This window comes from Phyllobates terribilis, unplaced genomic scaffold, assembly GCF_046119375.1.
Source record: "Phyllobates terribilis strain yellow unplaced genomic scaffold, ASM4611937v1 Scaffold_2__4_contigs__length_985480577, whole genome shotgun sequence".
Taxonomy (NCBI): domain Eukaryota; kingdom Metazoa; phylum Chordata; class Amphibia; order Anura; family Dendrobatidae; genus Phyllobates; species Phyllobates terribilis.
The window spans coordinates 164001078-164019625 of NW_027362762.1; the positions used below are offsets into that span (position 1 = coordinate 164001078).

The following is an 18548-nucleotide window of genomic DNA, read 5'->3' on the forward strand; positions in this document are numbered from 1 at the left end:
GCCCCTTTTAAGTAATTGTATACCTAGTCAAATGTATATAAGGATCAATTGTTTGCTGCTTGTCACACCTGATGAAGGTGGCTGTGTCCACCGAAACGCGTTGTGTGTATATTAATAAATCAGTCCTTTTAATATTTTTGCCCTGTTATTGGCGCTCTGGTACCGCTATTCATATCCATTTATTGTCCCTTTCCCCCTGTTGGGGTGCGGTAGAGCTGCCTTTAACTTATTGTTCTTTCACCTGTGGGAGGAATTTAATTAGAATCACTACCCTGGTTTTCCAAGCTGCGCTGCCCTAACCCCTCCGGAACGCTGCCGGGGGTGTTGGTGAAGCTGGGCGTCCATCTCGGCGTTACATGCAACTAACCTGACCACGTGATCCACCACCGAGAGATCAGGATCTGTGAACGCCGCTGGAAATAGATGACAGCCACCAACAGAGCGGAGCTTGTGGAGCTTTACACTGGGGTTGTGCAGAGGTGCACAACTTCATAAGGTTAGTAGCCATCCTCACACCCCTCTAACAATTGCAATACTGAGTCACCCATTGCGCCTTGTTCTCTCCTCTCTTTACATTTTACCATGAAGGTCTGCTGCACAAAGTCTCCTCTTAACAGTCGTTGTAGAGATGTGTCTGCTGCTAGAACTCTGTGTGGCATTGACCTGGTCTCTAATCTGAGCTGCTGTTAACCTGCGATTTCTGAGGCTGGTGACTCGGATAAACTTATCCTCAGAAGCAGAGATGACTCTTGGTCTTCCTTACCTGGGGCGATACTCATGTGAGCCAGTTTCTTTGTAGCGCTTGATGGTTTTTGCAACTGCACTTGGAGACACTTTCAAAGTTTGCCCAATTTTTCGGACTGACTGACCTTCATTTTTTAAAGTAATGATGGCCACTCGTTTTTCTTTACTTAGCTGCTTTTTTCTTGCCATAATACAAATTCTAACAGTCTATTCAGTAGGACAGTCAGCTATGTATCCACCTGACTTCTGCACAACACAACTGATGGTCCCAACCCCATTTATAAGGCAAGAAATCCCACTTATTAAACCAGACTTGACACACCTGTGAAGTGAAAACCATTTCTGGTGACTACCTCTTGAAGCTCATCAAGAGAATGCCAAGAGTGTGCAAAGTAGTCATCAAAGCAAAAGGTGGCTGCTTTGAAGAACCTAGAATATAAGACATATTTTCAGTTGTTTCACACTTTTTTGTTAAGTATATAATTCCACATGTGTTAATTCATAGTTTTGATGCCTTCAGTGTGAATGTACAATTTTCATAGTTATGAAAATACAGAAAAATCTTTAAATGAGAAGGTGTGTCCAAACTTTTGGTCTGTACTATGTATACAGTTATATGAAAAAGTTTGGGCACCCCTATTAATCTTAAGCTTAATGTTTTATAAAAATTGGTGTTTTTGCAACAGCTATTTCAGTTTGATATATGTAATAACTGTTGGACACAGTAATGTTTCTGCCTTGAAATGAGGTTTATTGTACTAACAGAAAATGTGCAATCTCGCATTCAAACAAAATTTGACAGGTGCATAAGTATGGGCACCTCACCAGAAAAGTGACATTAATATTTAGTAGATCCCCCTTTTGCAAAAATAACAGCCTCTAGTCGCTTCCTGTAGCTTTTAATGATTTCCTGCATCCTGGATGAAGGTATTTTTGACCATTCCTCTTTACAAAACAATTCCAGTTCAGTTAAGTTTGATGGTCGCCGAGCATGGACAGCCCTCTTCAAATGATTCCACAGATGTTCAATGATCTTCAGGTCTGGGGACTGGGATGGCCATTCCAGAACATTGTAATTGTTCCTCTGCATGAATGCCTGAGTAGATTTGGAGCGGTGTTTTGGATCATTGTCTTGCTGAAAGATCCATCCCCTGCGTAATTTCAACTTTGTCACTGATTCTTGAACATTATTGTCAAGAATCTGCTGATACTGAGTGGAATCCATGCGTCCCTCAACTTTAACAAGATTCCCGGTGCCGGCATTGGCCACACAGCCCCAAAGCATGATGGAACCTCCACCAAATTTTACTGTGGGTAGCAAGTGTTTTTCTTGGAATGCTGTGTTTTTTTGCCGCCATGCATAACGCCTTTTTGTATGACCAAACAATTCAATCTTGGTTTCATCAGTCCACAGGACCTTCTTCCAAAATGAAATTGGCTTCTCCAAATGTGCTTTTGCATACCTCAGCCGACTCTGTTTGTGGCGTGCTTGCAGAAATGGCTTCTTTTGCATCACTCTCCCATACAGCTTCTCCTTGTGCAAAGTGCGTTGTATAGTTGACCGATGCACAGTGACACCATCTGCAGCAAGTTGATGCTGCAGCACTCTGGAGGTGGTCTGAGGATTGTCCTTGACTGATCTCACCATTCTTCTTCTCTGCCTTTCTGATGTTTTTCTTGGCCTGCCACTTCTGGCCTTAACAAGAACTGTCCCTGTGGTCTTCCATTTCCTTACTATGTTCCTCACAGTGGAAACTGACAGGTTAAATCTTTGAGACTGCTTTTTGTATCCTTCCCCTGAACAACTATGTTGAATAATCTTTGTTTTCAGATCATTTGACAGTTGTTTTGAGGAGCCCATGATGCCACTCTTCAGAGGAGATTCAAACAGGAGAACAACTTGCAAGTGGCCACTTTAAGTAGCTTTTCTCATGATTGCATACACCTGGCTATGAAGTTCAAAGCTCAATGAGGTTACAAAACCAATAAAAGTGCTTTAGTAAGTCAGTAAAAAGTAGGTAGGAGTATTTAAAACAAGAAAATGATAAGGGTGCCCATACTTATGCACCTGTCAAATTTTGTTTGAATGCAGATTGCACATTTTCTGTTAGTACAATAAACCTCATTTCAAGGCAGAAACATTACTGTGTCCAACAGTTATTACATATATCAAACTGAAATAGCTATTGCAAAAACACCAATTTTTATAAAACATTAAGCTTAAGATTAATAGGGGTTCCCAAACTTTTTCATATAACTGTATATATATATATATATATATATATATATATATATATATATATATATATATATATATATATATATATATATATATATATATATATATATATATATATATATATATATATGCTTGTACCGCAGCCACTTGCACCTGTGTATTTATTTCATTCTATAGCTAGTGATTGCCAGTTTTTACTTTAGTAGGACGTCTCTCTCAGCTCCATGAAGTTATTCCCATCTCCCCAGGGCACATGCCCTCAGCATTCTCCTCTTTCTGATTTCTTACAGAGTAAACTACTGGATTCTCTTGGTGCAGCACGTTACTTTTTTCACATATTTGAACTGCCATTAATTGGGTTTCTTCTAATTTATAGACTCCCCATCTTACCAATCAGTCCCGAAATGTGCTACACAATGGCATATGATGTCTTCAATGTTGGAAAGGTTGAGAATTACAACATACCCCACCTTTATGAAGCCTGAGGTGTGTGCTTATCTTTCATGTTGGGAGACAGTCAAAAGGAAGAGAACCACCACGCTGAAAATTCATTATATACCAATAATAACAGTTGAACATGTTATACACTAAGGGCCCAATTCATCAAAGCTTTTGCGCCAAAATTCTGGCTTCAAAGCTTTGAAAAGTCGCAAAATTTAGGCGCAACTCAGAGTTCCGCCTACATTTTGTGATTTTTGGCACTTTCACGCCAGTCTGTTACAGCTCTGACAAAATCAGATTATGGGACACAGCGGGGTGGGACGCCACAGCTCTCCTAATTCATGATGAGCTGTGGATTTCCATACAACAGGAATCTCACTCCCATACCTGACTGGAATGAGATTTCTAGCATAGCGCACACAGGCGCACTTCACTTGTCAAACTCTCCAGATTCATGAAGAGGCGTGCATCTCTTCATGAATCAGGAGCATCTGACTCCAGCATACCTCCTCATCAAGACCGGTGTGAACAATGCAGGTCTTGATGAATCGGTCCCTAAGTGTATATAACTTAGCAATAGGACATAACTTTTTTGACCCTTTCACTACCTATGACATACATTTACGTCAAAGGTAGTGTTCCTGCGAGCCCACATCTTTCCCTGCACTTGATGGCTAATTTCATCAGCCATTAAGTGCCTCTACAGCTGCGGGTGGAGGGGTGCTTGGCCTGCGACTGTTAACTAGTTAAATCCTGCTGTCAGTCACTGACGGCGGGATTTAACATGCGCCGGCTGTAAGCACGTCATTCATCCAGCCCATTGATGCCTCTGTTGTGATCGCGGGGCGCCAATAGGTTGTCTTGACAGCCGGGGGTCTGCTAATGATCCTGATGCCTGTCATTACGATTTCTGAATTTTTTTTCACAGTCTAAATAAATCAAAACTATACATGTTTGGTATCTGTCTACTCGTATTGACCTGGAGAATCACATTGCCAGGTCAGTTTTACCATATAGTGAATATGGGAAATAAAAAACCCAAAAACAATTATGGAATTGCACTTTTTTTTTTGCAATTTCAACGCACTTGGAATTTTTTTCTTAATTTTCCAGTGCACTATATGGTAAAATTAATGGTGTTGTTTAAAAGTACAACTCGTCCCGCAATAAACAAGACCTCATATAGCTATATGGGCAGAAAAGTAAAAAAGGTATGGCTCTTGGAAGAAGGGGAGAAAAATCGCCAGGTAGTGAAGGGGTTAATAAAATGACAAATGAACTAGTGAAGAGCCCCTTCACACCTTACACCTCTCCAAGGTTTAATTGTTGTCAACCTCATCACCAAACAGACCGACAGCTACCTACACAGACCTACAGGAAAACAATGAGTACAGACAATTAAGAGGAACAATTGACAGCCAACAGGAAAAGTAATCCAATCGGCACTCCACTGATAGTGGTGCACATGGAAAAATAGATAATGCGGAATCAAGAAGGTCCCGGCACTCATTATTGTTTCTTGCTTTGTTCTTTTATTCAAGAAAACTGGATGCATTTCAGTCCAGCCAAAGCTTTCATCAGCAGCTGATGAAAGCTTTGGCTGGGTTGAAATGCATCCAGTGAAAAAACCTATATGTGTCATGCAAGGTGTGGTAAAGACTTAGTGCAACACAAAGGGAAGCCCAGGCTCTAGGTAAAGGGGGGAGTGGATACCTCTTAGGCTGGTCTAGTGTCACTCTATCTCCTGTAACGACCCTATATTGGCTCTTCACCAATCGCCGCATGCGCACCTCGCTCTGTCTTTCCCTGCCATTTGGCTAAGGCTAGGGAAGGGAGGAGATGAGCACTAGTCGATCCCCACTGACACTAAAGACAACAAGGGGGACAAACAAAGGGGAATTGCTTAGCTTTAGACAACTGCGCACACGTCCTCAACACCAGAGAGGAATAAGTACTGCTCTTGCTCAAACCGTCACAAGGACTAACGAATATCACCGGCACCTCCCTCTGGAACACAGCAGGTATTTATACACCCAAGCCAGAGTATTAATTAGCCAGAGGAAGGTAGCTGCTGGGTCCTAGAGACCGCCTCTATGAAGGTGTCTGTAATGCCAAACGTAGAGATCTCCTGCAACCAGCTGCAGGGCGACTGTCACTTCTGACGCACCTGTGACAGTATGTGAATGCTGGGAACTTCTTGATTTTGTGAGCCAACAGGACAAGGCACCTGAGGTACAGCCTTTACGTAGGCTCCAGATTATTCCCTTGTTTTTGCTTTCATTGCAATACTTTGGACTGAGATCGGATAGATTGTGCTTCAGGCCCCCAAGTAAAGTTCTCCACTGGATAAAACTTCTCTGTTGCTGGATACTTGGCATATACATCTCCATCATTGGAGAGAATGGCTTTCCTGGATTGATCAAGGGGTTTAGGTGGCCTTGACCATTCAAGTTTTTAGAACTCAACATTGTGGGGCTCTGACATGTAGCATTGTAGATGCCATTGGTTTGTGATAAATAACATCAGATTTCACTATAGGTTTCATGGAGAACAACCTGAATTGAGATCTTGAACTGTTTCCATCCCATCTCTCTTTGGTATACTGTACTTTTCTTCCAATATATGCATAACTATAGAATTGAACACAAATAGCATTTTGTTATTTTTCGAGGAGATGCAAACAAGGGGAGAACTCAAAAAGATATTAGAAATAGTGGTGTGTTATTAGAGACATTATTACTGGGACAGGGACAGGCATTTATCATGAGGATCCAGACTTTCATTCTCCACTTTTCATGATGGTATAGTAAACTAGGTTGAAGTGTGGTATAATGTGAACATCATATCTGCTCCACCACCCGTTTATCCTTATGATATTGGTATTTAGTTCCTAGGTTGATAAAATGGGCACAGTTAATGATAGAAAGCATGTGACGTGCAAGCTTTGAATCATTACATGTTCTGTTGTTCTTTGTGTTCTCAGCTTCATGTTAACTTAATCTCAGAAAGAACTACCATGTCTCTCTATTTTTTTTTTCATTAAAGTGATATTAATGCAATGAAACATGCATGCTATATACTAACTGCCAATGCAAAAAGTCACATAAAAGCCATGTTCCCTCTTGTGGTGGCACCCAAGAGATGAGAAATCGGGACAATTTAAAGATATCAATGGCACTAAATGGTGATTTCATTTAAATGCAGAGTGGAATTATTAAAGTAATACAATCTGTGGTCACAGAAAAAAGAAGAAGGATCCACTTAATATCTCAAAAATTGCAGCTTTGCCATGTAATATTGAAAATCTATTGACAGAACCGAATTGTAAATGAAATGTCTTCTAATGTCTTCTAATAGACAAAATGCTATAGTTAATGTAATAAAATATATCCCAGTGTACAGCACTGCTGAAGATTATGGTTGGACCACTGGATTGGGTCAGTGGGATGTAATTGGTTAAAGAGGACAGCGCTATGAGCCTGTAGTGATTGGATCATGAGTTTTCTTCTTTGGTCAATATATACGACTCCATATTTCCAGGATACATCACAACTCTTTAAATATAATACTAGATAAAGGGATATTCCAGAAAATTTAAGTTCACTATTAAAGTTTGAGTACTCTAACTGTAAAGAATCCTTTCCTATATCGATACCTAATTTGCCTCTCCTCAATACATAAAGAATGTCCCTGAGTTCTTTGTAAAAAATTTTGAAAAGTCAAATCTTAATTTTTTGTTCTGACCAAGAATACAGTATATTTATACACAAGATCACTCCTAAAGTACCTCTTTTCCAAACTTTCTTGTTATAATATAGTCCCTGCCTTTTGACAGTCTTCAGACCTTTTTTTTACAATGTCAAAGATAAAATTTATTTGAGAGGTGGCCTTACAAAGGATTTAAAGAGGGGTAATATTACTTTGGAAATCGCTGTTTATATCCCTTATTAAACAGACTTGCTTTCGCAGCTGATGATTGCCATTGAGTCCTGCTGTTTAGCTTACTTTAAATCACAATACCCAAGTCCTTTTCTTGTTCTGTTATGCCCAGTTTCATTCTATTTCATTTATGTGCATTAATAGTATTACAACTATCTAGGAACATTGCTTAACATTTACAAACTTTAAAATTTATTTGCCATGTTCTTGCCCATACTACCAGCTTATCTAGTTCTTTCTATAATATTTTACCATTAAGCTGAGTTTTAAAGGAAAACTATCAACAGATTTTTGTGAGCAGCATAATGTACGGGACTCCAAAGATGTGTCACTTGCTTTCTGTAGTTTTAATACAAATAGTGTTTTATCAGCAAAAGATTATCACTGCAGAACTAGGTGTCACAAGCAAGCCAGACCAACTAATCTGTGTAACCCCGCCCCCAACACTGATTGGCAGCCTGCTGACAATGTACAAGGAAGCTTCCAATCAGTGGTGTGGGCGGGGTTATATACAGCTCAGCATTCCAAACACTGCTACATCTGAAATAGAAGAAACAGGGATTTTATCAAAACTGCACCGAGCAGTCCAGTAAGTGACACATCGCTGAAACCAGGTTCTCTACTTCTACATCATGCTGCTCTCAGATTCCATAGCAAAAAACCTGCTGACGGATTGCCTTTACATGACATCATATCTATTAGCCAGAAGGTACTTTTACAAACTTTCTGGTTGTTATTGAAACCAGTCAACAGCTTTTTGACAGACTCACCCAATTCTATATTAATAATTGGATTTGCGCTGCCCTAAAAGACGGGAGATTAGGTCAGTAAAAAGTCCCTAAGGCATAGGATTATAATTAAAAGGTTTTTGCGCTGCACTAAAAGATAAGGGTCGGTCAATGAGGGTACAAGAGATTTAAGAAGATATCAGTTTATTGAAGATGAGTAAAATTTAAAAGATAAAAACATAAATTGAGGTCGATTGACCAAAGGTAAAATTTGATAATAATTGAGGTCCCAGTGGAGATCCAATTGATCCAAATAATTTAAAGGGGTGCACCAATTTGGTATGGTGGTAGTAGTCTTCTGCTAGAGAGAAGAGAACAAGGAGGAGACGGATTAGTAAAGAAGGTGTCTAATACAGGGAGTACTAAGAGATTAAGGTGCTTTGATAGTTACCTGGAGATTTGATTGTTCTACTATGAGCACATGGATGCCGGGGTCATCCACGTTTACTTGTGAGGAGGTGCTGATTGAAATCAATAAGGTAGAGTTAAATAACACAATTCTAACAATTAGGGTGTATATGAAATATTTAAAATATTTAGATTATTTACCAGTTTCCGGATTGGAGCTGTCCTGATTAATGTATTGTGCTGGAGGATTTTGAAACCAGCTGATGGGACAGGTATAATAGTGGTTCCTGCTGTGAACCTGGGTGGATAAAGTGGGTAGATGTAAAGGTGACCTAGTCCAGTGGATACTAATGGAGCCAATGGAGATTACCTGTTTTAGAGGAAGAGGTCTAGGTCAGACACTGCGCTGTGGGAAAATGCGCTGTAAAGCACCCAGATAGGTAAAGGTGAGGCGTAGTTTCTCTGGTTTTGCTGCGCTGTGGGAGGACGTACCCTGAGATTGCTGATGCAACCTGATGGATAAGGAAAATAGATGTAATAGTGACCTAGTCCAATGAGTAATTGTTGGGGCCAGTGGGGATTACCTGATTTTTGGAGAGAAGGTATGTATCAAACACTGTGCTGTAATGAACTGCGCTATGAGGCACCGAGATAGATAAGGAGTGAGGCGTAGCTTCGCTGGATGCTGCGCTGTGGAGGACTGTGCCTTGAGATCACTGGCAGAGGTGGCGGAGATATGCAGCTTACCTCCGTTCCGTTGTGCTGGTTTCGCCAGGTGGGTAAAATAAGCAGTAGATGAAAAGAGCGATGCGTGTGAGAGCAGAGTCCCGGCCGGTGACTCGTGCTCCGTAGTTACCTGGCGTAGCGGTGGTCGTGAAGTCACGGTCACGTGAGGAGCATGTGATCTAGTTCAGTACGGTGTGGCAGAAGGACCATCGCCGCACCGCTATGCCAGGTAACTATGGAGCACGAGTCACCGGCCGGGACTCTGCTCTCAGAGTCTTTTAGTGCAGCGCAAAAACCTTTTAATTATAATGCTATGCCTTAGGGACTTTTTACTGACCTAATCTCCCATCTTTTAGTGCAGCGCAAATCCAATTATTAATATTTCAACCCTTTGGTACCAATACTGGCACCATCTGGACAAGTAGTGGCTCTTGTTCCATTTTGCTGCAGGCTTAATTGACCACCTACCAGTGCCACTGCTTTCTATATTAATCACCCAACTCTATAGTCTATATTAAATTTTTTAAACTGCCCAGAATGCTGGGAGAATTTAGATCCTAAACCTGCAGAATTCTGAATGCAGCTGCGGAGGAGAGCTATAATGTATTTTGTATCTCGGGATCGGCATGAAATACAGTGTGTTTGTGAAGTTGCTCATACTTTTATGTACATTACATCTCTTTCTAAATTGTCAGATAAATGTGACTTCACTTTTAACTTCTGCCGTATAGTTTTTTCATGGCTTATTCCACTCTGCTTTTAATACTAAATACATAAATCGACTATAACTTTAGTGGAAGATATAACTGATGGCTACTCACTTTTTCAACACCTTGGTGTGATATAAAAGGTCTTTGTGATTTAGAGGAGGGAATATGGCTTTTTACAACTTGAGCTTGCATTAAATGCATGCTCGGCCAGCTGCCTGAGGCATATATAACCTGCATAGTCACCAATGCGCTGTGTATGGACACTGTCCACTTCTGCGTCTTAATGAATGCTTTGCCAATATTTGGGAATGTCCATCTAAAGGCCACTGATACCAAATGGAGCAAACCTTAAGTTTTACCTTATCTTCTGTAGATTGAATATTTATTCAACAATCACGTGACACCAGCTTATCCATAAGTAGTGATTTCAAAAGATAATCTATTGTTTTCTAAAATGTAGGACTTGTTGTGCATCATTATCACTGCCCTAGCAATATTTTATTACATTGTCCAACATTCACCTATTATATTCTACTTCGCTCAGCATACTGATGAAGTAATGTATAGCTGTAGGTGGCCTTTAATTTTAACCATTCCCGTGTAAGATCAGATGTGGTCAAGAAATGAGATTGTTTTACTACAATGCTGTTATCTCCTTCCAATACAGGTTGTAGTCAACGCTTTGGTTGGTGCAATTCCTTCCATTATGAATGTATTGCTGGTCTGCCTTATATTCTGGCTGATTTTTAGTATCATGGGGGTCAACTTGTTTGCTGGCAAATACTATTACTGTTACAATGAGACAGCGGAAGACAGATTCCTAATAGAAGAAGTGAACAACTTTACGGATTGTGAAAACCTTATAAACCAAAACTACACAGAGGTCCGGTGGAAAAATGTGAAAATCAACTTTGACAACGTTGGGGCTGGATACCTTGCCTTGCTTCAAATAGTAAGCCCCATCTTTACACATTTATTGTCTTTTTATAGCTATAACCATAAAGAAAGTAAATTAATTTTTCAGTCTCTAGTGAATTTCTGTGTGTTTGTTCCTTTTATGCATTATATGATATCAATGTAATCCATAGTAGTGTCATGCCTGCTTTTTCAGCAGCATGATCTATATAATTTGTTGTATATTTATATTATATAGTATATTGATATTATAATCTTAATCTAATATTATCTTTCTTAGGCTACATTTAAGGGGTGGATGGACATTATGTATGCTGCTGTGGACTCGAGAAGGGTAAGAACTGGTTGCCTTTAGCAAATGAAATGATTAAGGGGGGCATGATAGTTATACTCATATCTTTCCAGGGTAAATTCTTTGTGGATAGATCTGAATATAAGCTTTTTGTAGATGTTAAAGTGAAACTGTTTGTAAATATTGAAAAATCAGTTCTCACCTAGCACCTCATTCCTCCCCCTTAGTCGTACTTACTCGTCACTGCTGCTGTGAGTACCTGACTTCTCTTGTAGGTCTGCTCTGATTCCTGCCACTTATCCCTCCACTGGTGACTGACTGCAACTCATTCTACTGAATCTGCAGAAAGTTATTAGCTGTGTGACAATGAAGATTTTGTAGCAAAGTATATGGCCCACACTGCAATTCTTCAGGTAGTTGTGATCCAGTGTTCCTGTCCAACTCTGCCTAGGTGCAGATGCCATCGCATTTAACTTTTCTTGAACTGACCTATATACAGTTATATGAAAAAGTTTGGGCACCCCTATTAATCCTAAGCTTAATGTTTTATAAAAATTGGTGTTTTTGCAACAGCTATTTCAGTTTGATATATGTAATAACTGTTGGACACAGTAATGTTTCTGCCTTGAAATGAGGTTTATTGTACTAACAGAAAATGTGCAATCTGCATTCAAACAAAATTAGACAGGTGCATAAGTATGGGCACCCTTATCATTTTCTTGTTTTAAATACTCCTACCTACTTTTTACTGACGTACTAAAGCACTTTTTTTGGTTTTGTAACCTCATTGAGCTTTGAACTTCATAGCCAGGTGTATGCAATCATGAGAAAAGCTACTTAAAGTGGCCACTTGCAAGTTGTTCTCCTGTTTGAATCTCCTCTGAAGAGTGGCATCATGGGCTCCTCGAAACAACTGTCAAATGATCTGAAAACAAAGATTATTCAACATAGTTGTTCAGGGGAAGGATACAAAAAACTGTCTCAGAGATTTAACCTGTCAGTTTCCACTGTGAGGAACATAGTAAGGAAATGGAAAAACACAGGGATAGTTCTTGTTAAGGCCAGAAGTGGCAGGCCAAGAAAAACATCAGAAAGGCAGAGAAGAAGAATGGTGAGATCAGTCAAGGACAATCCTCAGACCACCTCCAGAGAGCTGCAGCATCAACTTGCTGCAGATGGTGTCACTGTGCATCGGTCAACTACACAACGCACTCTGCACAAGGAGAAGCTGTATGGGAGAGTGATGCGAAAGAAGCCGTTTCTTCAAGCACGCCACAAACCGAGTCGGCTGAGGTATGCAAAAGCACATTTGGAGAAGCCAATTTCTTTTTGGAAGAAGGTCCTGTGGACTGATGAAACCAAGATTGGGTTGTTTGGTCTTACAAAAAGGTGTTATGCATGGCGGCAAAAAAAACACAGCATTCCAAGAAAAACACTTGCTATCCACAGTAAAATTTGGTGGAGGTTCCATCATGCTTTGGGGCTGTGTGGCCAATGCCAGCACCGGGAATCTTGTTAAAGTTGAGGGACGCATGGATTCCACTCAGTATCAGCAGATTCTTGACAATAATGTTCAAGAATCAGTGATAAAGTTGAAGTTACGCAGGGGATGGATCTTTAAGCAAGACAATGATCCAAAACACCGCTCCAAATCTACTCAGGGATTCATGCAGAGGAACAATTAGAATGTTCTGGAATGGCCATCCCAGTCACCAGACCTGAATATCATTGAACATCTGTGGGATCATTTGAAGAGGGCTGTGCTTGCTAGGCGACCATCAAACTTAACTGAACTGGAATTGTTTTGTAAAGAGGAATGGTCAAAAATACCTTCATCCAGGATCCAGGAACTCATTAAAAGCTACAGGAAGCGACTAGAGGCTGTTATTTTTGCAAAAGGAGGATCTACTAAATATTAATGTCACTTTTCTGGTGAGGTGCCCATACTTATGCACCTGTCAAATTTTGTTTGAATGCAGATTGCACATTTTCTGTTAGTACAATAAACCTCATTTCAAGGCAGAAACATTACTGTGTCCAACAGTTATTACATATATCAAACCGAAATAGCTGTTGCAAAAACACCAATTTTTAAAAAACAATAAGCTTAAGATTAATAGGGGTGCCCAAACTTTTTCATATAACTGTACAATTTGTCATAATAATAATTCAATACAATCTTACATCATCCAGTAATAATGCATACATCAAAAACACACATTTTTATTTCTATGAGAGATGTATCTATGATGGATGGCATCCACCAAAGCCATCTATCATGGCCATATAGTAAAAAACATATGAATTACATTATATGGTATTTAACATGGATGCCATCACGTGCTTTTCGGTTTCTGCCCTTTTGCTTTGCTTGTGTAAAGGGCAGACCTCTTTATCCAGCAATCTTTACTCCATGTACAGTATGTGTGTATGTCCGGGATTGCCATCTGCACTGTCGGAGCTACAGCCACAAAATTTTGCACAGTCACATGTCTGGACCCCGAGAGCGTCATAGGCTATGTTGTAAGGTGAAATTTTAACCCCGCGCGTTCCAGTTCACCAAATAATTTTGCCCCTATCTACATAATGGGGAAAAAGTGAAAGGAAAAGTGTTGGAGGCAAATTGACAGCTGCCACATGTGAACAAGGGAGAATTAAAGAATGAGAGCGATGGCGCCAAAGAGTATATACCGTACAGTTGCTAAGGTGGGGCCCTGACATGGGATACTCATACTCACCACACACGGGGATATGAACACACATACAAAATGCGCCACACACTACCACGTGCTTGAACACATATACCACCCTCAGCACACACAAAACTCATCTCACAAAGATTTATCAGGCTGCCAATAGCAACCAATCACAGCTCAGCTTCTATTTTGCTACAGTTAATTAATCTGAGCTGTGATTGGTTAATATATGTAACAAAGGACATTCTCAGTATAACAAAGCTTGTGTAAGGTAATAAGATGTCAGTTAGGGTGTGTTGGTGGAAAGGCTGATGTCAGTCACATTACTTCTATGTGAGAGGATATAGAAACTGCCAGTTACAGACTATTTTTACCACAATAATGCCTCATAAGAAAAGGAAATTCATGGCACGAATGTCAGCTGATGCGAAAAGAAAAGCTGCATTACGGGCCAATGAAAAATGTGAAGACCGAGAAACAAGGCTGACACACATGAGAACAGCAGCTGCTTCCTCAAGAGCCAATGAACTTTCTGAGCAGAGGGAAGCGAGGCTTGCAGACAAGAGAACAAGAGCTGCTTCCTCAAGAGCCAATGAACTTTCTGAGGAGAAGGAAGCGAGGCTTGCAGACATCAAAACAAGAGCTGCTTCCTCAAGGGCCAATGAACTTTCTGAGGAGAAGGAAGCGAGGCTTGCAGACATGAAAACAAGAGCTGCTTCCTCAAGAGCCAATGAACTTTCTGAGGAGAGGGAAGCGAGGCTTGCAGACATGAAAACAAGAGCTGCTTCCTCAAGGGCCAATGAACTTTCTGAGGAGAGGGAAGTGAGGCTTGCAGATAAGAGAACAAGAACTGCTTCCTCAAGAGCCAATGCGCCTTCTGAGGAGAGGGAAGCGAGGCTTGCAGATAAGAGAAGAAGAGCTGCTTCCTCAAGGGCCAATGTGCTTTGTGTTTTCTGTGTGGAGAATAAATTTTTGTTAACACATTCTATTTTGCTAACAGCAGTTATTAACCCTGGCGAAGCCGGGTAGTACAGCTAGTTATTAATAAAGGTCTAAGAGTATATTCTGTTTAAGTATCTATTCCTTTTTACTAAATTTTGCCATCCTTATCGTGGATAGAGTTGAGTAAGTCGTACGACATTATGAATGGCGTCCATTAAGCTCTAGCATAAATTAATGACAAGCCCCTAGCGCAGCAGGTTGCATGGCGCGACACAACTGCATTCTTTCCAACACTGCCTAAAACTTTTGTACCGTACTATGAATATTTATACATAGTATGCCAACTACCTGAAACCAGATACAAAGGGGAGAAGTTGACTCAATTTTTGCATTGTGTGTCTGCGTGTGCCACACTAAGCATGGAGAACAAAAAGAGAAGAGAACTGTATGAGGACTTGAGAACCAAAATTGTTGAAAAATATCAATAATCTCAAGGTTAAAAGTCTATCTCCAGAGATCTAGATTTTCCTTTGTCCACGGTGCATAACATAATCAAGAAATTTACAACCCATGGCACTGTAGCTAATCTCCCTGGATTTGGACGGCTGAGAAAAATTGATGAAAGGTTGCAACGCAGGATAGTTGATAAGCAGCTCCAATCAAGTTCCAAACAATTTCTTCTGCGTACTTTGTATGCACTAGATGTTACAGAAACTTACAAGTCAGGACTGCACAACTTCGCCTGGAATGCATCCTAATTTATAACATTTCCCTAAGCCAGAGGTGCACATTTCAAAAACTACATTGCCATACTGAACCAATCACAAGGGCCGCAAAAAAATTTAAAGGGATACTTACATAAATGCAAAGCCAGTACCACCATCATACATTAATACATCACGAGAACCAAGTTTTGAGTATTTGAACAGGATTTGGTGAACTCAATTTATGCTCCAAAAAAAAATCAGTTTGAACACTAACTTAAACTGAGTTTTTGGAGCAGAAACTCACCAAATCGTCCTTATAATCTCAAATCTCTTAAATTGTGAGGATTTTTACGTTTTCACATAGCTATGAAGCCACATTATGGATTGCTACATGTGTACAAGATCAGAACCACCGTCAGAACATGGGTACGGTGCCACAACCACCATCAATACATGAATACATCATCAGAAACTCCATCAATATATGAATGCAGCGCCAGAACCACCGTCAGTACATGAATACATCACCAAAGCCACTGTCAGTACATGAATGCAGCGCCAGAACCTCTGTTGGTAAATATTCGCAGCACGAGGACCATCATCAGTACATGAATGTTGCACGAGAACCACCATCAGTACGTGATTGCAGCAGGAAAACCACCATTAGTACATGAATGCAGCACCAGAACCTCTGTTGGTAAATGAACGCAGCATGAGAACCATTGACGGTAGATGAATGCTGCACGAGAACCACCATCAGTACGTGATTGCTGTATGAAAACAACCATCAGTACGTGAATGCAGCACCAGAACCACTGTCAGTACACGAATGCAGCACCAGAATCACCTTTGGTTCATGAATGCAGCACGAAAACCACCATCAGTACATGATGGCTGCATCAGTACTACCGTCATGACATTAGTGCAGCACCAAAACACTGTCAGTAGATGAATACTGCACCAGAGCAACCAGAATCACACTTTCCCTTCTCTGCATACTATGCCTTCACATTAATACCCCCCGTGTACAATATAAGTCCCTATAATCTTTGGCTCCATAAAGCACTTACCTTTACCTCTTTGGCAGCAGGTTGATGACGGCAGTAAAGTGATCTTGGAAGCAAGTGGTGGACTCAGCAGGGTGACAGCCGCAGCAGTGTGACGGCCCCAGTAGGGTGACAGTGTCAGAAAGGTCACCGCCATAGCCGGGTGACGAGCTCTGACCGGTTATAGATTGCTACATGTGTACACGATTAGAACCACCATCAGTACATGAATGAAGCACTAGAACCCTGTCTGTGCATAAATGCTACATGAGGAACACTTGATAAATAAATGCAGCACCAGAACCACACTTTCCCTCTTCTGCATACTCTTTCACACTACTGTGACTTCACATTAACGTCCCTCGTATACAATTTAAGTCCCTATAACTTTGGCTCTTTAAAGCACTTACCTTTCCCTCTTCAGCAGCAGGATGACGGTGGCAGCAGGGTTACATCGGCAGCAGAGTGATTGTGGCAGCAAGTGGTGGACTCGCAGGGTGACAGTGGTAGAAAGGTGACAGCCATAGCCAGGTGATGACCTCTGACCAGTTATGGATTGCTACATGTATACACGTTCAGAACCACCATCAGTACATGAATTCCTTACTAGATCCACCGTCAGTACATGAATACATTAGCAGATCAACCGTGGGTACATGAATCCATTACCAGATCCACTGTCAGTACATGAATCTAACTTATCCATACCATGTCCCCCACTTATCCATATGGTCTCCCCACTTATCCATATTTTCCCCCATGCTCTCACCTCTCCACATTGTCCCCCCCCATGCTCGCATTTCCTAATACTGTACCCTCACTTATTCATACTGTCCCCCCACACGCCCATCTTTCAATACTGTCTCCCACGTCTCCATACTGTGTCCCCTCTTTTCCATATGGTATCCTCACTCCATATTGTCCCCCATGCGCCTACCTCTCCATACTGTCCCCCACTTCTCCATACTGTGCCCCAACTTTTCCTATATGGTTCCCCCACTCTTTCATATTGTCCACCATGCTCCCATGTCTCCATACTATCCCCCACTTCTCCATACTGTGCCCCCATTTCTCCATATGGTCTCCCCAGTCTCCCATATTTCCCCCCCATGCTCCCACTTCTACATACTGTGACCCCACTTCTCCATACAATCTACCCACCCCCGCACTGCTCCCTCTCGCAATTGTGCACTCACAGCAACACTACAAACTCTGTACTACAATTTGCAAACTATACAGAGACTTTTTGCTACCATAGAGTACCCGATGTATCATTGGTACCTCTGCAGCACGGCGATCACTGTAGCCGCAGGGAGTCAAACATATTAGCAGAGCACTACAAGATACTCTGATAACAACCGAGCATGCTCGGATAACACCTTATCCGAACAAGCTCTCTCAATACTAATAATAATATTAGCAAATACCTCCAATTAGAAATGTAGCATAGTTTTTCTGATTTGCTGTGTCTCTTTCCTCATGTGCAGGCATTGCAGGACCTTAGGTATCCATGGTTACGACTACTAGCAACTAGCTGTCACTATATCAGTGCTCGTAACCATGGATACCTATGGTCCTGCAATGCCTGCACATGAGGAAAGAGACATGGAGAATCAGAAAAACTATACTACATTTCTAATTGGAGGTATTTGCAATATTAGGAAAAAAACAAGGAGTGATCCAGCATTCAGAAGTCTTCTTTAAAATCAATAATCCTTTATTGGAAAAGTATTTTAAAAATCATATGCAGAAAAGTCACAGCTCCCACGGGAGGAGGTGATGTACAAAAGCGTTTCAGACCTTATGGTCCTTAATCATTGTCTCATACATTCAGTATATGATTTTTAAAATACTTTTCCAATAAAGGATTATTAATTTTAAAGAAGACTTCTGGATGCTGGATCACTCCTTGTTTTTTCCTGCTAATTTCCCGGGGCACTGACGGCTGTTCCGTGCACCTGATGTCTGAGTAAGTTGAGCCGACTTTTTTCCTCTCTTATCTGCAATATTAATAT

The 18548-nt window shown here is 40.9% G+C and overlaps 1 protein-coding gene across 8 annotated transcripts in view; it reads left to right on the top strand.

The window, feature by feature from the left end:
• Nucleotides 1-18548, top strand: part of SCN8A (sodium voltage-gated channel alpha subunit 8) — a 243686-nt gene that overhangs the window by 211164 nt on the left and 13974 nt on the right. For all 8 annotated transcript variants that reach the window (XM_073663217.1, XM_073663214.1, XM_073663213.1 and 5 more), the window contains 2 exons: nt 10603-10887; nt 11131-11184. In XM_073663217.1, coding sequence (XP_073519318.1) covers nt 10603-10887; nt 11131-11184 — 339 coding nt within the window. The remainder of the gene's footprint in view (nt 1-10602; nt 10888-11130; nt 11185-18548) is intronic.